At 31.6% G+C, this 16,749-nt stretch overlaps 1 protein-coding gene across 1 annotated transcript in view; it reads right to left on the bottom strand.

Moving 5' to 3' along the window:
- The window catches only part of LOC124373224 (gamma-tubulin complex component 6), a 57,738-nt gene that overhangs the window by 16,829 nt on the left and 24,160 nt on the right, over positions 1-16,749 (bottom strand). Inside the window, exons 7-11 of the mRNA XM_046831620.1 lie at positions 16,530-16,694; positions 13,071-13,342; positions 11,578-11,797; positions 5,480-5,699; positions 2,622-2,814 (exon numbers count right to left, since the gene is read on the bottom strand). Coding sequence (XP_046687576.1) covers positions 2,622-2,814; positions 5,480-5,699; positions 11,578-11,797; positions 13,071-13,342; positions 16,530-16,694 — 1,070 coding nt within the window. The remainder of the gene's footprint in view (positions 1-2,621; positions 2,815-5,479; positions 5,700-11,577; positions 11,798-13,070; positions 13,343-16,529; positions 16,695-16,749) is intronic.

The raw sequence follows: 16,749 nt of genomic DNA, 5'->3' as shown, positions 1-16,749 counted from the left end.
AAGAAAATTAACGCCAGCTTTTTCAGGTAACTTCAGTTTTACGTTGCAACAAAAGGTAGGATACTTTTTGATTGGACCTCATATTGTCAGAGGAAATACATACATACACGCACACACACACACACACACACACACACACACACACACACACATATATATATATATATATATATATATATATATATATAAAGCAGTTTTATAAAAGGAACTATAAATTAGAAAAGGCTATTCAATTTTTGCTGACAACTTCTACAATAATATTTTATTTGCACAATCTTCATTCGTAAAAACATAAAGAACCCTGCAGACAAACCATATATGCCAAAAGAAGTGCCAACTACAAGATTAAATATATTGATTACATCCAACTAGTTAAGGGGTTTTTACTACTCCAATGGCATTTTACTGTTTTACTTCGTACAAAACATTTTTAGGAAAATGGTTTAAACCCACTTGTAAAATACCCCCATGTCAATCTAATTATTGTGTTGTCTTGATGCAATTTTATTACCATTGTGAAAAAGCCATTAGGTACTGTTGTTTGCTGTAAGAGTTTTACTCAGCTGTACCAACGAGATTTATCAATTCTTGGATTATGCATTTTGGTGGCAAATAAATATTATGATTGAAATTAAGTTAAACGAGTGATAAGTTTACAATAGTTTGAAAATGGAAAAAGGTATGAGATGTTTGTTTTGTTGTTTACTAAAATATTTAAAAAATGTATTAATGTTGTACTGAACAGAAGATGCAAGGAAAAGATAAAGTCTTTTGCCTGTATAATAGAATACAGTATGAGTTAGGAGAATCGATACACTCTGTACATTTTTGATGGACAAAGGTGGAGGTATGGAACTCGAGACCCTTTCTAGGAAATAGAAGTCGACATTTTAGTCATTGTTACAACGTTGCCCATTTCCCAAAAATGGGATTGGGGGGGGGGGGAGGGATTGAAAGTTTTCTAATGTAAAGACCCATTGACTGACACCTAATTTGAAAGGTCTTGATAAAAGAAGAACAGTGGAAACTAGAGCTTTCTATCTTAACTCAGTTCAAAATGGCAGCTCATTGAAATTAATTGAGTTAAAAGCATGGGTGGATTCTGCTCAACCTTAAATTGACAAAGATAGAACTCAGGACGCCCCTCTAGGAAACAAAAGCAAACCATTTCCCCAAAATGGGCTTTTTGGGGTGCAGTTTAAAATTTTCAAATGTAAAGTTACAGTAGCATTAGTAATTACAATTACGTTAACCAATAAAACAGCTAAAACTTAATAACCTCTGTTTTTTATATCAGATGTTAAAACTGCTGTTCCAGGACAGTTTCCCCAAAAATGGGCTTAGTGATTATTATATAAATTAGCTTAGAACAGTGCTAAAAAGTTCACTTCTATTTTCTAGAAAAGTGTCCCAAGTTCCATTCCTCCATCTTTATCCATAAACAAACTAAACAGACTGTATCTATACTTTTAACTCACACTGTGTAATAAATTTATGAACAGGATTGTAGGAAAATCAGTTCATTGAGTTATTACCCTGAGGAATACTGTGGGATGAATGAAAATATCTGAATAAGGTGTAACACTACATTTGAGAATAAAGCCTTTTTGTAACAGCTAGTTTTGTCTCTTAAAAATGGTTTTTGTAGATTACCAAAACTTGAAAGTTTCGCTTGTAGCTTATAGTGTAAAAATCTGTATAAATATAAAAAAGTAGAATAATCCTTTGCATAATCTTTTCATGTTATATTGCTGCTATTTAGCAACTGAAACTAATAGATGTTTTTACATATACATTTGTTTAATTGTTATTATGAACTACCAAAAAGATTCAAATTATTTAGTTTTAGCAAATTTTATCTCACAGGTATAAATTAGCAGAAATAAACACGTTATGAAATTTTAGTTGGATTTACAGGTTGCCTTTATGACAGATCAGATCTACTCTTTTTGGAGGAAACATGATTTTTCCGGATATTTGCCATAATTCAGTGATACAAGAAATCAGTAATGTTACGTTCCAAGATCTGAAATCTGATATCTTCTTCATGTGGATAACCTGACATATAGTCATGAATTCCAAAAACAATTAACATATTTATTTATAGCACATCTTATTTCAAAGGTAAAATATAGCAGAGGTGAACACATTAAGCCATTTCATGTGGATTTACACATGTAGCTTACATAATTATATGTTAGATTAGTTATCCACCTGAGGGAGAGATCAGATTTCAGATCTTGGAACATAACATTACTGATTTTTTGTATCACTGAATAATGGCAAATATCCAGAAAAATCATGTTTCCTTCAAAAAGAGTAGATCTGATCTGTCATAAAGGCAACCAGTAAACGTAGTGTTACTGATATCTTGTATCACAGAACAATGGCAAATGTCCAGAAAAATCCTGTTCCGTCACAATTCTTCCATTCTCAAAACAATCTTTAAATAAATAATCTGATACATAAACAATCTTAATCTGATATATTAAATTATGGGCATTGTGAAGTGCAATTTGATAACACTGCACACTGCACACTGCACAATACTCGTGAAATTTTTACAAAATAATGAAAAGCTTGCAAACAATTGCTGAAATTTCATTGAGATTAAGACATACTTTTCTTCTTCTTTCCTCAACTCATTCAATTGGTCTAATCTAATTGCTTCTTGTAACAGCTTTTCTTCTTCTTCCAATTTACTTTTCTTATCCTCAACTTTTCGAGCTTCTGCTTCCTCCATGTTCTTTTTCAATGCATCAAACTCAATACGTTTTTTCTCAGTCCTTAGTCTTTTTTCTTCTTCTTGGACCTCTGTCAACAAAAATAAGTAATTAATTATACATAGTATATAGAATGAAGTTTGAAACATGACTAATAACCAAACAGTTATTAACTCTCCTTTATATCATATTTTATCATGTTTATGGGTATTACTTAAGTGAAATACATTTAGTTATCTGCAATATGCATGGCATGGCGTCCACCTATCTAACTTCACAAGATGATCTGTCAGGTCAAAATAAATAAGAAACGCATTGTATAACGTATGGTCATTATATTGGATTTTCCCCAGTTCATCACTCCTGACTTGCTGTCAGCTCCAACATATCCAAATTGACAAGCTGTGAAAGATACAAAACCTGCTAAAATTTTCCACATTTTAATCTGAGCTGATACCTTCCTACAAAAATCTAAATCCAAGATACCATCTATTCGATTTCTGTATTTACACCACTTTAAGTTATCTACAAGTTTTATTACAAATTTTGATCTGTTTTTTGGTGAAATAACAAATTTATTGTTACCCAAAGATGAAAAAATTTGTTTTTTCACACCATATTTTGCATTTGACACTTGTTATCACAAAAACTACTTAACTTACAGTTCTGGGATCTATTTTATTCAATTTATCAGATCAAAAACCACAAGAAACGATTGAGTTCACACTTTAATCTACCTAACAGAATTTCAGGAAGACCTCGTTTTACATGGTGAGCTGAAATTAGGGTGAAATCTTACGCTAGCTGTAACTTACTAACAAATCATTTCCAGACCCATGTTTACATAAACTTTAATTATTTTTATATGTAAAATGAGCTCACAAAGTTTAAATGTTATAGATAAGGTTTTTTAATTTATTTCTGATGCAGTATGTGCACTGCCTACTTGTAATAAACTGTTAAACTACATTTAAACTGGCAAGAAATTGTACAAGTTTTGTGTCCGATAGTAAAAATTGCTAGTCTAAACGATTAGAAAAGCTCTCACGAGCAGTGAGAGATTGTCAGACAGTTGTACACGAGAATTGGATAGCAATCTCGGACAGTAAAACTGTCTAATGGAAACAGATCTGCACGGCGAGTGGTGTTGTGAGTAATGTAGGATACTTGTTTGTAAGAACTGGAGATTAGTGTTTTACAGTAAAATTTCAATCACAGACATTCACTGAGATATCACTGTTATGTCTGATTCTCGCAACAACCAGTGATGCAGTGATGTACTTTTTCACATTATGCAACAGTAGTTGTGCTAGTTCTCTCAAAATTTTACTCACCAGTGTAAATACAGGTTTACATCACGTTTTACTTATGTTTTTAACACACCAAAAAAGTATTTAAAATACACCAATATAAACCATCATAAAGAAATAAGTGAAATTAAACTCACTAATGGACTGAGAATAACTGCCTGAGCTACACGTGTGTTTTAGTAAACTAAATATAAAAAACTCTTATAAGCATAAGATTGGAACTTTGGGAGACCTTGGGACAGACCCTTACATTCAAATGTATTTCAAATCCACAAAAGGCACATTTAGAGTGTAAGAGCTTTCGACTGATACCAAATACATATACAAAATAATAATTTTAAATATATAAAACCAGTAAACAAAAAATATTTTAATAATAAAGATAATTATGTAATTTTTACAGATTGATAGGGCCTAATTTATTAAAAATCTTCCTAGAGCCCATAAACCTATTTGTAAAAGTTTTATAAGAATATGAAAAGCAATTTCAAGGGGGTAACAAATCATTATTTTAGCATGGAATGGAGAGTGTAATTTTACCTAATCTACTACATAACATAATATAAAGTAGTTCAATCTTTCACATACACTGTGTTACAAAATAACACTTTAACTTTTTCCAAAAATATAAATTCGAATTGCTGCTTATTAAAAAAAAAGCAGAGAAATACTATGAAGAACATTTGGTATACGAAACAAGTATTCCTGTTAAAACTTTGATTAAGTAAAACCCAACATACAGCTGGCATAGCTTTGTGGTGGACAGTCAAACAAACAATAAAATCAAATTGTTTGTATTAGTTCTTAGTTGTTTTCTTTGTTTAATTTGATTGGATTTACTATATACACCAAAGTTAAACTTTACATTATAATTCTCTTTTTTTTACTAACATTTTAATTTCAATGATAAATGAAAATAACATGTTTTTAACTTTTAGAAAGACAAAAAAGAACACAGGAGACTACTGCAGTCCAGCAAAAACCCGGAATACAGTGAGCTCAAATTACCCGGAGATTAAAAAAATGTTTTGGTAAAATAATCAATTGCTTACAGTCTTGTAACAAAAATTTAACAAAGAATGTAACAATACAACTTCACAACTGAAAAAATACATATTTTGTCTGTTTTCAAACGTCAAGTTTAAAACTTTTGCAAAGCTTGATATCTAGATTGATAAGTTAAGAGTAATAACTGTGTACTACAATAGAGCCGAATATTGATTGGCTGTATATTAATGTCGAATACCCGATGATGCATGTTATCGCTGGAGCAATGACATTTGACTGGAACTCTACAATCACTTCAGCACTGATCTGATTGTATACATACTTTCCTCTCTCTCTGGCTGAAGCTAAAATAATATCTGACAGTATTCATTTTGAGAAAGCTATGTGACAACATGAAAATAAGAATGTGCAGTTAGTGATTTAGAAGACACAACTCACGTTTTATCTTTTCTAATGACTTAGCCCTGACCGTGGCAAAATAGTCTTCATCCGGCCCAGTGCTAGGAGAGTCGTCTCCGAACATCTGCAGACACAGAGTGTCACATCTCTCCCTGTACTGCTTACACTGAGCCTCAACCTGTAGCAAGTGTCTACTATTGAGACAACACTCCACCTCTGGGCACACCTTCTGTTGCTGCTGCAGAGTACACACTGGCTCCTACAAACAGTACAACATACTTTATAAAGCCAGTTATGATCAATTCAAACGTGTTTAACCCTCCAAGTGCTACTATCGCACTGTGCGATATGTTCTTTTTTTTTAAATTGCCGTAAAACGGTTTATTTAATTATTCTGCGATTTTCATAGTACAACGTAGGAGAGATTTCTTTACGCACTGGCTCTACTTTGTAAGCCTTTGAGTAGAATGAAAAATAACAGTCAGCTGATTTTGTCAGCTGTTGCTGCGCTCGCCGTGCAGTAGTTTGTTGTAGTTTTCGTCTAGATTAGTTATCGTTCGGCCGCAACGTATTGTTTTGATTTGTGTTATTATTCACTGTGCGATAGATTCTTGTTTTTTGTGTGTGTATTTTCTATTTTATAATGAGTTGCTACAGTGCTTTAAAGCACTTCAGGAGGCCCGTAGGGAGAGGCAGAAGAAAGAGGGTAGCGCAGCAATCAGAATCTGACTGACTAAGTTTCTTTAGTCAAATGTAAATATGTATATATACATATGTATATAAACAAAAGGACCATAATAGGATTTTTTTACTATTCATAATTATTATAACAGACATTTAGCTTTTTAGAGGTTATATGTATATCCAAACCAATATTTTTTGAGAAGTGTTTACTTTGAATGTGTACATTGTGCAAATTTTGGTGTGCAGAACATTTTTTAGTTTTTATATTTTGTGTGTGTAGTTTTTGTTCAAAAGGCTTTGAAGTGATATTTTTATTGTTCACAATGAAATTTGAAACAATTTGTGTATTTTGAAATATCTATAACCATGTTTTAAACGCATTTATACCTCACCATCTAAAAAAAACAAAAAGAAAAAAGAATTTTTTACTATTCATCAAGACTTTTTTTTAGAGAAAAGTGGTAATTGTTCTGAATTATCTTTATTTCCTAAAGCATGTTTATCTGAAAAAAAAATGATGTATAACACATGATCTTTGTATGTATATTTGTATCTAAAAATTGGCTTTTAAGAACCCATGTATTTTGCTTCAAAACAGCCCAGCACTTGTGATTTAATTACCACTTGGAGGGTTAAGGTAGTGCAATTTGTTTTTGGTTGAGATAATTTTAAAAAAGTTAAAAGTCATCTCCCTTGAGATTACTTTCCTGATAAAAATAAACTGCACAAAATATTTTAATCCTACTATGAGAATCACATGAATTTAAAGTAACAAATTTAGGCCATTTTGTAACAAGGTACAAAGAAAAACAGATGAAAATTAAAATGTGAATTTTTAATATGTGCTTCAGGGAACATGTTTTTAATTACTTATAACTTAAGAAAATTAATTTTTTAATAAATTAAATCATTTCAGTCTGTTCAGTTATTTTTTCTTTGCCGATTCAGACAAGCCGATTTTCTTTGCCTTTAATTATAAGTGCCTCTAAATTCTGCTTCAAATGACTTACAAATAGTGGAATATTCTAAAGATTTTGCCTACTTTTCCTACCTCTAGAAATATATCTTAAAGAACTGTAAACAAAATGCATTAAAAATGAAATAACATTGATGGCTCTCAAGATGATCCTGTTAAATTAAAATAACAGTTTACAAATGGCACTATTTCCTCAACTACCACGTTTTCTCTTGTAGGCTATTCTCTTCTAACCCAGTATTGTGTTTTGGCTCTGCTATCATATAAGTACAAGAGGTCAGGATATGTACAGAACAGAAATGGTTACGTTGTGTTTAAATGAATCATATATGTATTTACCGTATTCTGTGTTTAAAACTCAATATTATATTTTTTAACAAGTTTTAGTGAGTTTTTGTGTTTAATATGATAACAAAACTTCAAAATTATCTCTCAAAGCATATTACATGTTTGGTTTAAATGAAAAAGTGTATAAGTAATTAAGTGTATAAAACGAGAGTGGAACTTTCAATTTAATGAACATTCTAAATAAAAAGAGGTTAACCAAAACTGCACAAACAGTTGTATTTTAATCCACTGGATATTGCAGGTTGGCTTTCTGATGAATCAATACAGATTTATCTAGAGATTATAAAATCAGAATTATTGGTACAGAAACTGAAATTTATATAATGAATCTGTCTGTCTGTCAAGCAGTAAAGTTACTTAACAAATTTTCTCATGAAAACCCCCTTCAAATTTCTGAAAAAGAGATTATTCTAAGATAAAAACTGTAATGAGGATAAAGCTGACAGTGGAGCTTATTGTTTTTTAATAAAACCTAGTCCACATTCTACCAGTATGACTTATTAAAAAACTTTAATTATACTACTGCTCAAACTGTCACAACTAAACTAAATAAATATTTGAGTCTAAAATCAACACCACATATTGTATATGTACAAAAAACTAGCAGCAAAGAGAGCTGATTTAGCATTTGTTCTACAAAATAGAGCACACATTCCAGTACATCTTATAATCAAAATCAGAATCAGTCTTTATTGTTACATAAAAGTTTATACATAGCATTACTATAGGAACAGGTAACATTGTCAGAATATAATGTAATAATTATATACAAAAAAGAGGTGAAGGTAATATAAAAAAATTGATTGTAACCTATGCTGAAATACAATTTTAAAACTCAGGATCCATCAAATATTCATTAGTACTAAAATAATTTTTTTCAATAAAAATCTGTTAGTTTGCTTTTGAATGTCTTTGAATTGATTAAATGTTTATCTTTTAGTGATAACTTATAGTTTTTTTTGCCATGTATGTTGGAGTTTTTTTTACAAGGTACAGTCGATGTATAGGCTATTGAAAATTGGCTTTAAATCTTGTATTGTACTTATGATCAAAGTTCTGTCCTGATTCAAAGCTTAATTGTACTGTTAGTACAGTTTTCAGAATGTATAAATTTGGAAGTAAAAAGATTTTTCATTATTTACTCAGAAATTCTACAAAACTTTCTAAACAATGACAAAATCATTAATCTTATAAATTTTTTCTGGATCTTAAAACTTTATCGAGTTCAGAAGATGATTCCCAAAATTCAATACCATATATTAAAAAAAATTGTAGTAACTGTTATTCTAGTTTCCAAATTAATTGAGTTTCGCAATACTAGCATTTGATAACATGCCAAGTTTAATCTCCTAATAATATTTGCAATACATTTTATGAAACGTTTATGACAAGATCAATGCCTAAAAATTTTGCACTATCACACAATTTTATTTGCTCGCCCTAGAAAATCACATCCTTATTATAACCCTCCTTTAATTGTGCTGTTTGAAAATTCAATAGTTGAGTTTTCTCTTTATTTAATTTCAATCCGTTAACCTCAAACCAGTATGCTAATTCAGAAAAAACTTGATTTAATTTATTTTCCATTTGAAAGTGAGAGTCGGCAAACTGCAGTTGTGTCATCAGCTTATAATATAATCAGTAATGTATGGAAGAAAATTAGAGGTTCAAAATTAGAACCTTGAGGAACGCCCACTTTAATTTCTTCCCACTGAGATCTAAATTTTAAATTATTAAAAAAAATTACAGTTCTTTGATACCAATTAAATAAATAAGATTCAATCCACAGAATTCATCTATTTGAAAAACTGTACAATTTAAGATTTTTATAAGGATATCATGGTTCACACAATCAAAAGCTTTGGACAAGTTACAGAACACACCCATGTTTCTCTGTGATCCGTCCAAAGCCCAAGACACTTCATTTACAAATTTATTAATGGACTCTAATGTACTGTGACTTCTCCTAAATCAGAATTAACCATAAGTCAAAATTGAAGTAGATTCTAAAAAATTTGTAATTTAGTTCAGTGCTAATTTTTCAAATACTTTAGAAAATTATGGCAGTACTGAAATTGGATGGTAATGTTTTTGTAAAAAATACCATTTTTAAAGGTATCTTACAGGTAAGTTACAGTGTCTGTAACTACAGAAGAGAATCTTAATGTTTTTGCGCAATGTTTTGTGCAATCGCCTACTAAATCTCAAAGGAAAGCGTCGAAGGAATATGGATTACCAAGAAAAAGTCTACAAAGGATGCAGAAAACAATCCACTATTTGAAAATGTCCAGCCGGTTAAGGAAAGGTTAATATGGCAACAAGATGGCGCTCCCCCTCATTTTGGAGTTATTGTGAGAGACTTTCTCAATGAAAACTTCAATGAATGGATTGGCAGACGGGGCACTATTGAATGGCCTCCAAGATCCCCAGATATTACACCCATAGATTTTTCAGTCTGGGGTATTCTCAAAAATGAGGTTTATTCCGTCAAGATTCGTGACGTTGATCATTTGAAGGAACGTATAGAATCAGAATTTGAAAACCTACAGTCCCTAAACATTTGCAAATGGATTTGTAATTCAGTGTTGAAAAGATGCAATGTTTATATAGAACAACGTGGAAGCCACTTTGAGCATCTATTGTAGGTTAGATACTCTTTAAACTAATAATTAAAAATAAATAATAGTAATTACATTAATAATACTGTACTTTGTACAAATAAAGTATTTGTACTTTTCTGGTAACTTTGTATTTTCATTTCTGACAACTGACTTATGGGCCACCCTGTATGTATTATATATAATGTTCACAAATCTTCAGACTAATGAGTCTACCATGAGTAATGTGAAGCAATACCATAATGAAATTTCAACAAAAAATAACAATATTGTCACTGAACTTGAAATTGATGAACGTGTAAGTAGTTGTCTGATCGTGGAAAACAGCTACGTGAACAAAGAAGACCAAATTTCATCACATGTTGTTTAACTACAGAATGCGATAAAAACCTCAAGTTCCTCCTCCATGAAATGTGTTTAGTACAGCACTGATACACGAGAGAATGAACGCTGGGCGAGTCGTCAACATCGTACTTACAAATTTCATCTGACTGAACCCAACTCTTCCGAACTTACTACGTGCAATAGACCTTGTCAACTGTGACCAAGTTTAATCTTTTATTACCGAACAGCTTTTTCAAGATTGGTACTATATTATCAAAAGTACCAGATTATCAGATGACGGATTAGCAGGAGTTTACTGCATATTATTTCTGTTTTGTTTAAGAGGATAGGCGCCACAAACATAGACAAATACATCAGGATGATTAGCATAACTTCTTCGACTGGAAGTCATTTTACCTTTTCACAAAAACAAACATCAGAACATTTTTCAAAGGAGAGGCTGATCCCCTTTTTTATACATTATGTTAGCTGTTTTCACTAGGTCAAATCAACAACAATAGTTGATGCAACTATCTGATAGTTGAAAAGAAAAGATGAAGAAAAAGATGAAAATGACAGCCAACTATACATACACAGTTTAGAATTAACAAAGTTGTCAGTATGTATAAATGTTTCTTAACCAATGGGTGTATCTATTCATATGTTGGCCATTCTATATCTAATTCATTATAGCTGATAGAGAAAAACAATTTTTATTTTTAAATTCAGCATTCTAAATATAATAAAAATCAGTTATAAAGTTGCAGCTAAAAATATTTAGGTGATTTTTCATAACATGTTTTTACATCAAATGCTTTTTTTCGGTTATCTCTTTGTTTGCCTTTGCTGTCCAAAGCCAAACAATGTTAAGAATTCAACAATAATCCACAAAATTTTCTGTGTTGATCAGATAAGAGTGGGGGTTCCATTTATTTTCATAATTAGGAGAGTAGTAGATACATTTGTATTTATCCAAACAAGTAATTAAATATGACAATATTCTATAAAGTAGAATAAGGTAGAGGATCGTTAAAAAAAGTTAAAGTAGTATGACAAGTGGGAAACCTGCATAAATCAAGATTTCATTGAGTCAGTAAAATAAAAATTCCGAGGTGCAATTTGTGAATAATATCAGCTTTACCTACTATGCAAAGAACTATACTGTTACTATTCCATTTATTACTTACATTGGGAGCACAGAGCCTCAGTAGCGCCATAGACTTTCCACAGATTAACAAGTCATTCTCTAGTCCCTTCACAAACCCTGGGACAAGCATTCTGTTGAGAACAAAGTTTCGAGTCCAAAATTTACGGTTGAAAGACATCTCAGAAACTGGACAGGATTCAATGAAAAACTTGCTGCTTGAGTCACTACCAACTCCTTCAAAAATCCACTTCTTTAAAAACCTAAAAATATAAATGACACCATTATATTATATTACTCTACTATTCATTAGATGACAGAAAACTGTTACTGTTAATCCTTTACTTTCAATATTGCTCCAAGATACTCTTAATATCTATTTGAGAAGGAATCAAGAGTTTTCCAGCATTTGTTCAGTGATACAAAAAGATTAGTAACACAAATAGTGTTTCCTTCACAATCCTTCCATTGACAAAAACAAACAAAGTATCTATTTGAGTCTGACTACCTATAATGCAGGGTATTTACAAAAGAACTTCCATATTTCTTTTAAGCATGTTGTCAAGTTATTCATAACTTCTACTTGTTGCGGTTGTGCCGCCTCTCCAGACACGGTTTAGTTTTAGAAGAATATTTCCGGACGGCCGTCTCACTGTCACCTTTCAGTCATGGCAACACCAAATGTCATGTTTTCACATGAGATAACATTCCATAGTATTGAGGCTGTAAATAAACACAGTTGCAAGATTTGAAGATTAGAGTCACTTCATAAAATCATCAAACATTAACTTGAGTCACCTAAAGATAATTATTTGTCACCTTATGATTTAGGTGTTATTAAATCACCTTGTATTTTTTGGTGTGGACGCATGCATGACAGCGTTGTAAGACCGTTCTACAAATAAACATAGTTTTATATTACAAATCAGTTACTTTCAAAATTTATGAAAAAAACTAGTTCTTTATAAATTGACTCTGTTTAGTTTTGGATGGATAAAGATACAGGGATGGAACTTAGGACACCTTTCTAGGAAATAGAAGTGAACTTTTTAGTCACTGTTACAACTTTTCCAACTGTTACAAGTATGTAAAAATCAAATCAAATTCAAAAAAGCATTAAAGCAAAAATTACTTAACAACCCTTTTAATCTTTCAACAAGTTTTTTTTAATAAAATAGTGAAGATATTTATTTAAAATCATATATGTAGTAAGTATTATTTGAAAAATACCTGTAGTGTTGATGGATAAAATATTTATATATTATATTGTTATTTAATTATTTTATGTTTAATAAATGTGACAATATTCTGAACATTGAACAAAATGAATAAAAGATACTTTCATTTGATCTGGAATATTACATGTGAATGCTTAAAAATAATGCTCATCACTCCATGTATGAGTTATGTATTATCTGGGCCAAATTATTATTTAATTATTTTTAAAAAGTTAATTTTTTCATTTACAAAAGATATACTTGTTTCATCACGATTCAAGCAAAGCAAAATTTGTCCACTCAACAGCTGTATACTCACTTGAAGTAGATGGTGCAGCAGGACTGGATTATGTAGTAAAGGACATAGGACAAATCAGTGCGACTGACAAGTGGCACCTGGTCATACAGATGGGCCAGCAAGGCTCCTCCCTTAGGCATGGATTCCTCTGAGCACAGGCTGACCAGAAAGTGGAGCTGGGACCGCAGTCTCTGCAGCCAATGATGTGTCTGCAGGAGACTACGGACTGGAGGCATCCGTAACACAATACCACGGTAACATTGCAGGTAGTGTCTGATATTGCTGCACAGTGTCTGTCAACACAGTTATTGATTAGAACATTCTTTAATGAAATTCAATGTGTATTTTCGCTCACACAATATGTTTCTTAATCCACTCAGAATTGGACAAGTGATAATGATAGAGGATAACGATTAATACATTCTGATGAGCATCAAAGTAGGATTGAAGAAAGCCAGAGAGGGGACGTCTCACCTACTATCACATTCATTAACATGGTAAATGTTAGAAGGCACTTTCTTGGGTAGCTGAAACCACAGCATAAATAAAGCAGTACAAGTTGATCAAACAATCTTAAGTTTTTCTAGATTATTTTACAAAGGACAAAAATGTGAGAAATCAATGCAAAATTTAAAAGTTGTCTTCCAGCACCGCTTTTAATAATTAAAAACTACAATTAATACACAGACATATTGATATAACCAGACATATTGTTTCCATTCATAAATTTTTCCACTAATATACTTGGGGTTCAATTGAATACATGTTCATTATTTAAAAAAAAAATGATATTCATTCGCAATTGGCATAGACCTGAAACAAGCCAATTTCAACTACCATTAACACAGAATTTCAATACGTTTCAATAATTTTTAAATTGAATAATTGATATCACACGAGAAAACATTTAATAAAAGAGATTTGTTATCTATGTATACTCAATTTACTCTCTAAATGTAATAGGATCCAAGAGAAGAAGATATGTTTTTTATGAGCAATTTCAATTATACAGTTTTCTACTTCTATTTTGTTACCACTTAAATAAATTCGCAGTAAAAAATGTAATAACTTCGGCTTGTGCAGTCATGTCTCTCTCTTTCTAATCCATAGTAAACATTCCTACTCAATCATTTATTCCAAATTTTATGGATTTTAATGTCTTAGCTGAAAAATATTGTATTTGAATTACAATTTTCCATTCCCCATGTTGTAATTGTGTATTGTAAATCCAGCTATCCAAGGTACAAGAACAAAGACCAACAATTATCATAATTTTAACCATGTAAATAAAAAACCCTCCACAAGACACAAGGTAGAAAATCAAGAGGTAAACCAAGGAACAAATAAAATTATTTTTGCTTAGTCTTGCTGGGTTGTTAAACTCCTTGTGAACAATGTCATGTCAGTAAAAAAAAAAAAAAAAAAAACAAAACAAAACTATCAGCATGGTTTTGATTCTTGAATCTAAGCTGTTTTCGAATGTAGGGACCCCTGCGTGTGCCATTCCGAACTTTGACGTTTTGTTTCTTGATTGCACTGGAACACCCACGATTCATCGCCGATAATAACATTTTCAAGAAAATCTTCATCCTCCTGGACGCAGTCTAAAATTTCTAGTGAAATTTCCACCTGCAACAGTTTTTGCTCCTCGCTTAAGACTTTCAGCACCAGCTTTGCACATACTTCCCTCATTGCAAGATCCTCTGTTACAATGGTGTGGACGGTTCCATCTGAAAGGCTGGACTCCTCACTCATAAGGGCGATGTAGTTAAACGCCTGTCAAGAGTCCAAAACGGTTTTCACTTTGGCCACCTGTGCATCGGTCTGAGCGGTCGTCTGATGAGCTCCAAGTTTTCCTTAAACATTTTGTGCCACTGAAACACTCTTGTGTGGCTTAAGGTATCATCTCCATAAGCCTGTTAAATGATTTCAAGGGCCTCGGATGTAGATTTCTCGAGTTTAAAGCAAAACTTCACACTAGTGTTGCTTGACAGTCTGCTACCTGCTGGCACGATGACACCATAAAAATTCACACGTATATAACGACTTAGATTGTAGATATTAATATTCCAGAACATTCTGAATAAAATTATCAATCAGACATCCAAGACGATATAAAATATTTTTTGATTAGTAAGCTCAGAGTTTACTAAATTTTTTTAACTATTAAGTATTATCTGGTTTGTCTAAAATAAAATCACAGTTCTAAATAAAAATAATGGGTTTATTTTAAACTGGCAAATTAAAAAGTTCAATGTTTCAGAATTTCATTACTCTCTATTTTTAGCAAAGACTTGACAAACCGGTTATTAATATTAAAAAGGTCCTTTGGCAAGAAATAAAAATTTCAGTCAAATATATCATACTAAAAAAAAAGAGCTCTCCTTGAAATAAAATAATAAAGTTTTCAAATAAAAATCAAATACCACTTGGAAATAACTAAAATAAAAATGTTCACTTCTAAGTTCACTCAAAATTCAAAAATCAAACTTCTCTTTCCACTAGTTGTACCTTAACTTTCAAGTCTTTGCAATTAAGATACAACTCTCTCAAACAATTATTAAAGTTCAATTAATTTCCAATTAATAATTCACAACAAAACAGTTCCAATTAAATATTAATAAATTACTAAATTTCCAAAATTCAATCAAAGTTATTAAAAAATTCACTTTTCTTGCAAGTTTGAACCAAATGTAACTTGTTTGATTCTATTGTGCTTTATTGTTCATCACGAATCAGTTATGCAGATTGCTCTGTAGTTTCTATCAATTTAATTTTTCCTATAAAAAAGACAACAAAATTGATTTAATATCAGATCTGGAAAACTATTTCAATATAACGTACAATAAATTTGGTGCTACCTCAAAATCCCTCGCGGAAAAAAATGTAGAAACACGGCGCGCAGTGTCATCAACTTAATTCACGATAATTACCAAAAGAAGGCCGAAAATTATGAGCTGGCAGTTTTTATAGTTCCCTTTCCACCCCCCTCTGATGGACATCTGTGGTGTCCTCTCATTAGCCCAGCCGTATCCAACTCGGGAAACAATAGCCCTCTCAGATCTCACGTAACTGCAGTACACAAGACAAGTTCTGATCAATTTAAGGCAGTGAACTGCCTTCCTAATAATTTAAATTTACCAGTACTAACTTGTCAAAGGATTACATATTCGTTTTTATCCAATCTCACAATCTAATTAAAATTAAATCCTAATATTTTTTCCCAAAATTTTCATTTCATTTAAGTTTTAATTTAAAAAAACAACCAATGTAGCTTTAAAAATGCTACAACGTCACAAAAATCCACCTCCTGTCTCAACGAATACCTGCAGGCGACTAAATTAAAGTACGCTTGAGTGGTGGGGAATCCCTCTACCGAAATTGACTGGTCGAAACCCCTCCATCACTCCGTTAAGAATACAGCCCAGTTTAATATAATTTTGTTATATTATAGTATTATATCACTGTGTCAGTATGTACCTGGTATATTACACAACTTGTAGACTGACTTGGTAGCTCTATTAGTATGGAGAGATCATAAAAATAATTTGCACATTCTATGAAATCTCTGCAATATTCTTCTAGTGTATTTGCATCTGATCCACTTAAGTATAAGCCTTCTTGCAGAACAAAAGACTTCTTTGACTGAAACAGAAAATATTCCAAATACAATTAACAATTAATTGATCACCATTTGGCA

Source organism: Homalodisca vitripennis, chromosome 1 (assembly GCF_021130785.1).
Source record: "Homalodisca vitripennis isolate AUS2020 chromosome 1, UT_GWSS_2.1, whole genome shotgun sequence".
NCBI lineage: Eukaryota > Metazoa > Arthropoda > Insecta > Hemiptera > Cicadellidae > Homalodisca > Homalodisca vitripennis.
This window is presented reverse-complemented; position numbering and strand designations above follow the sequence as displayed.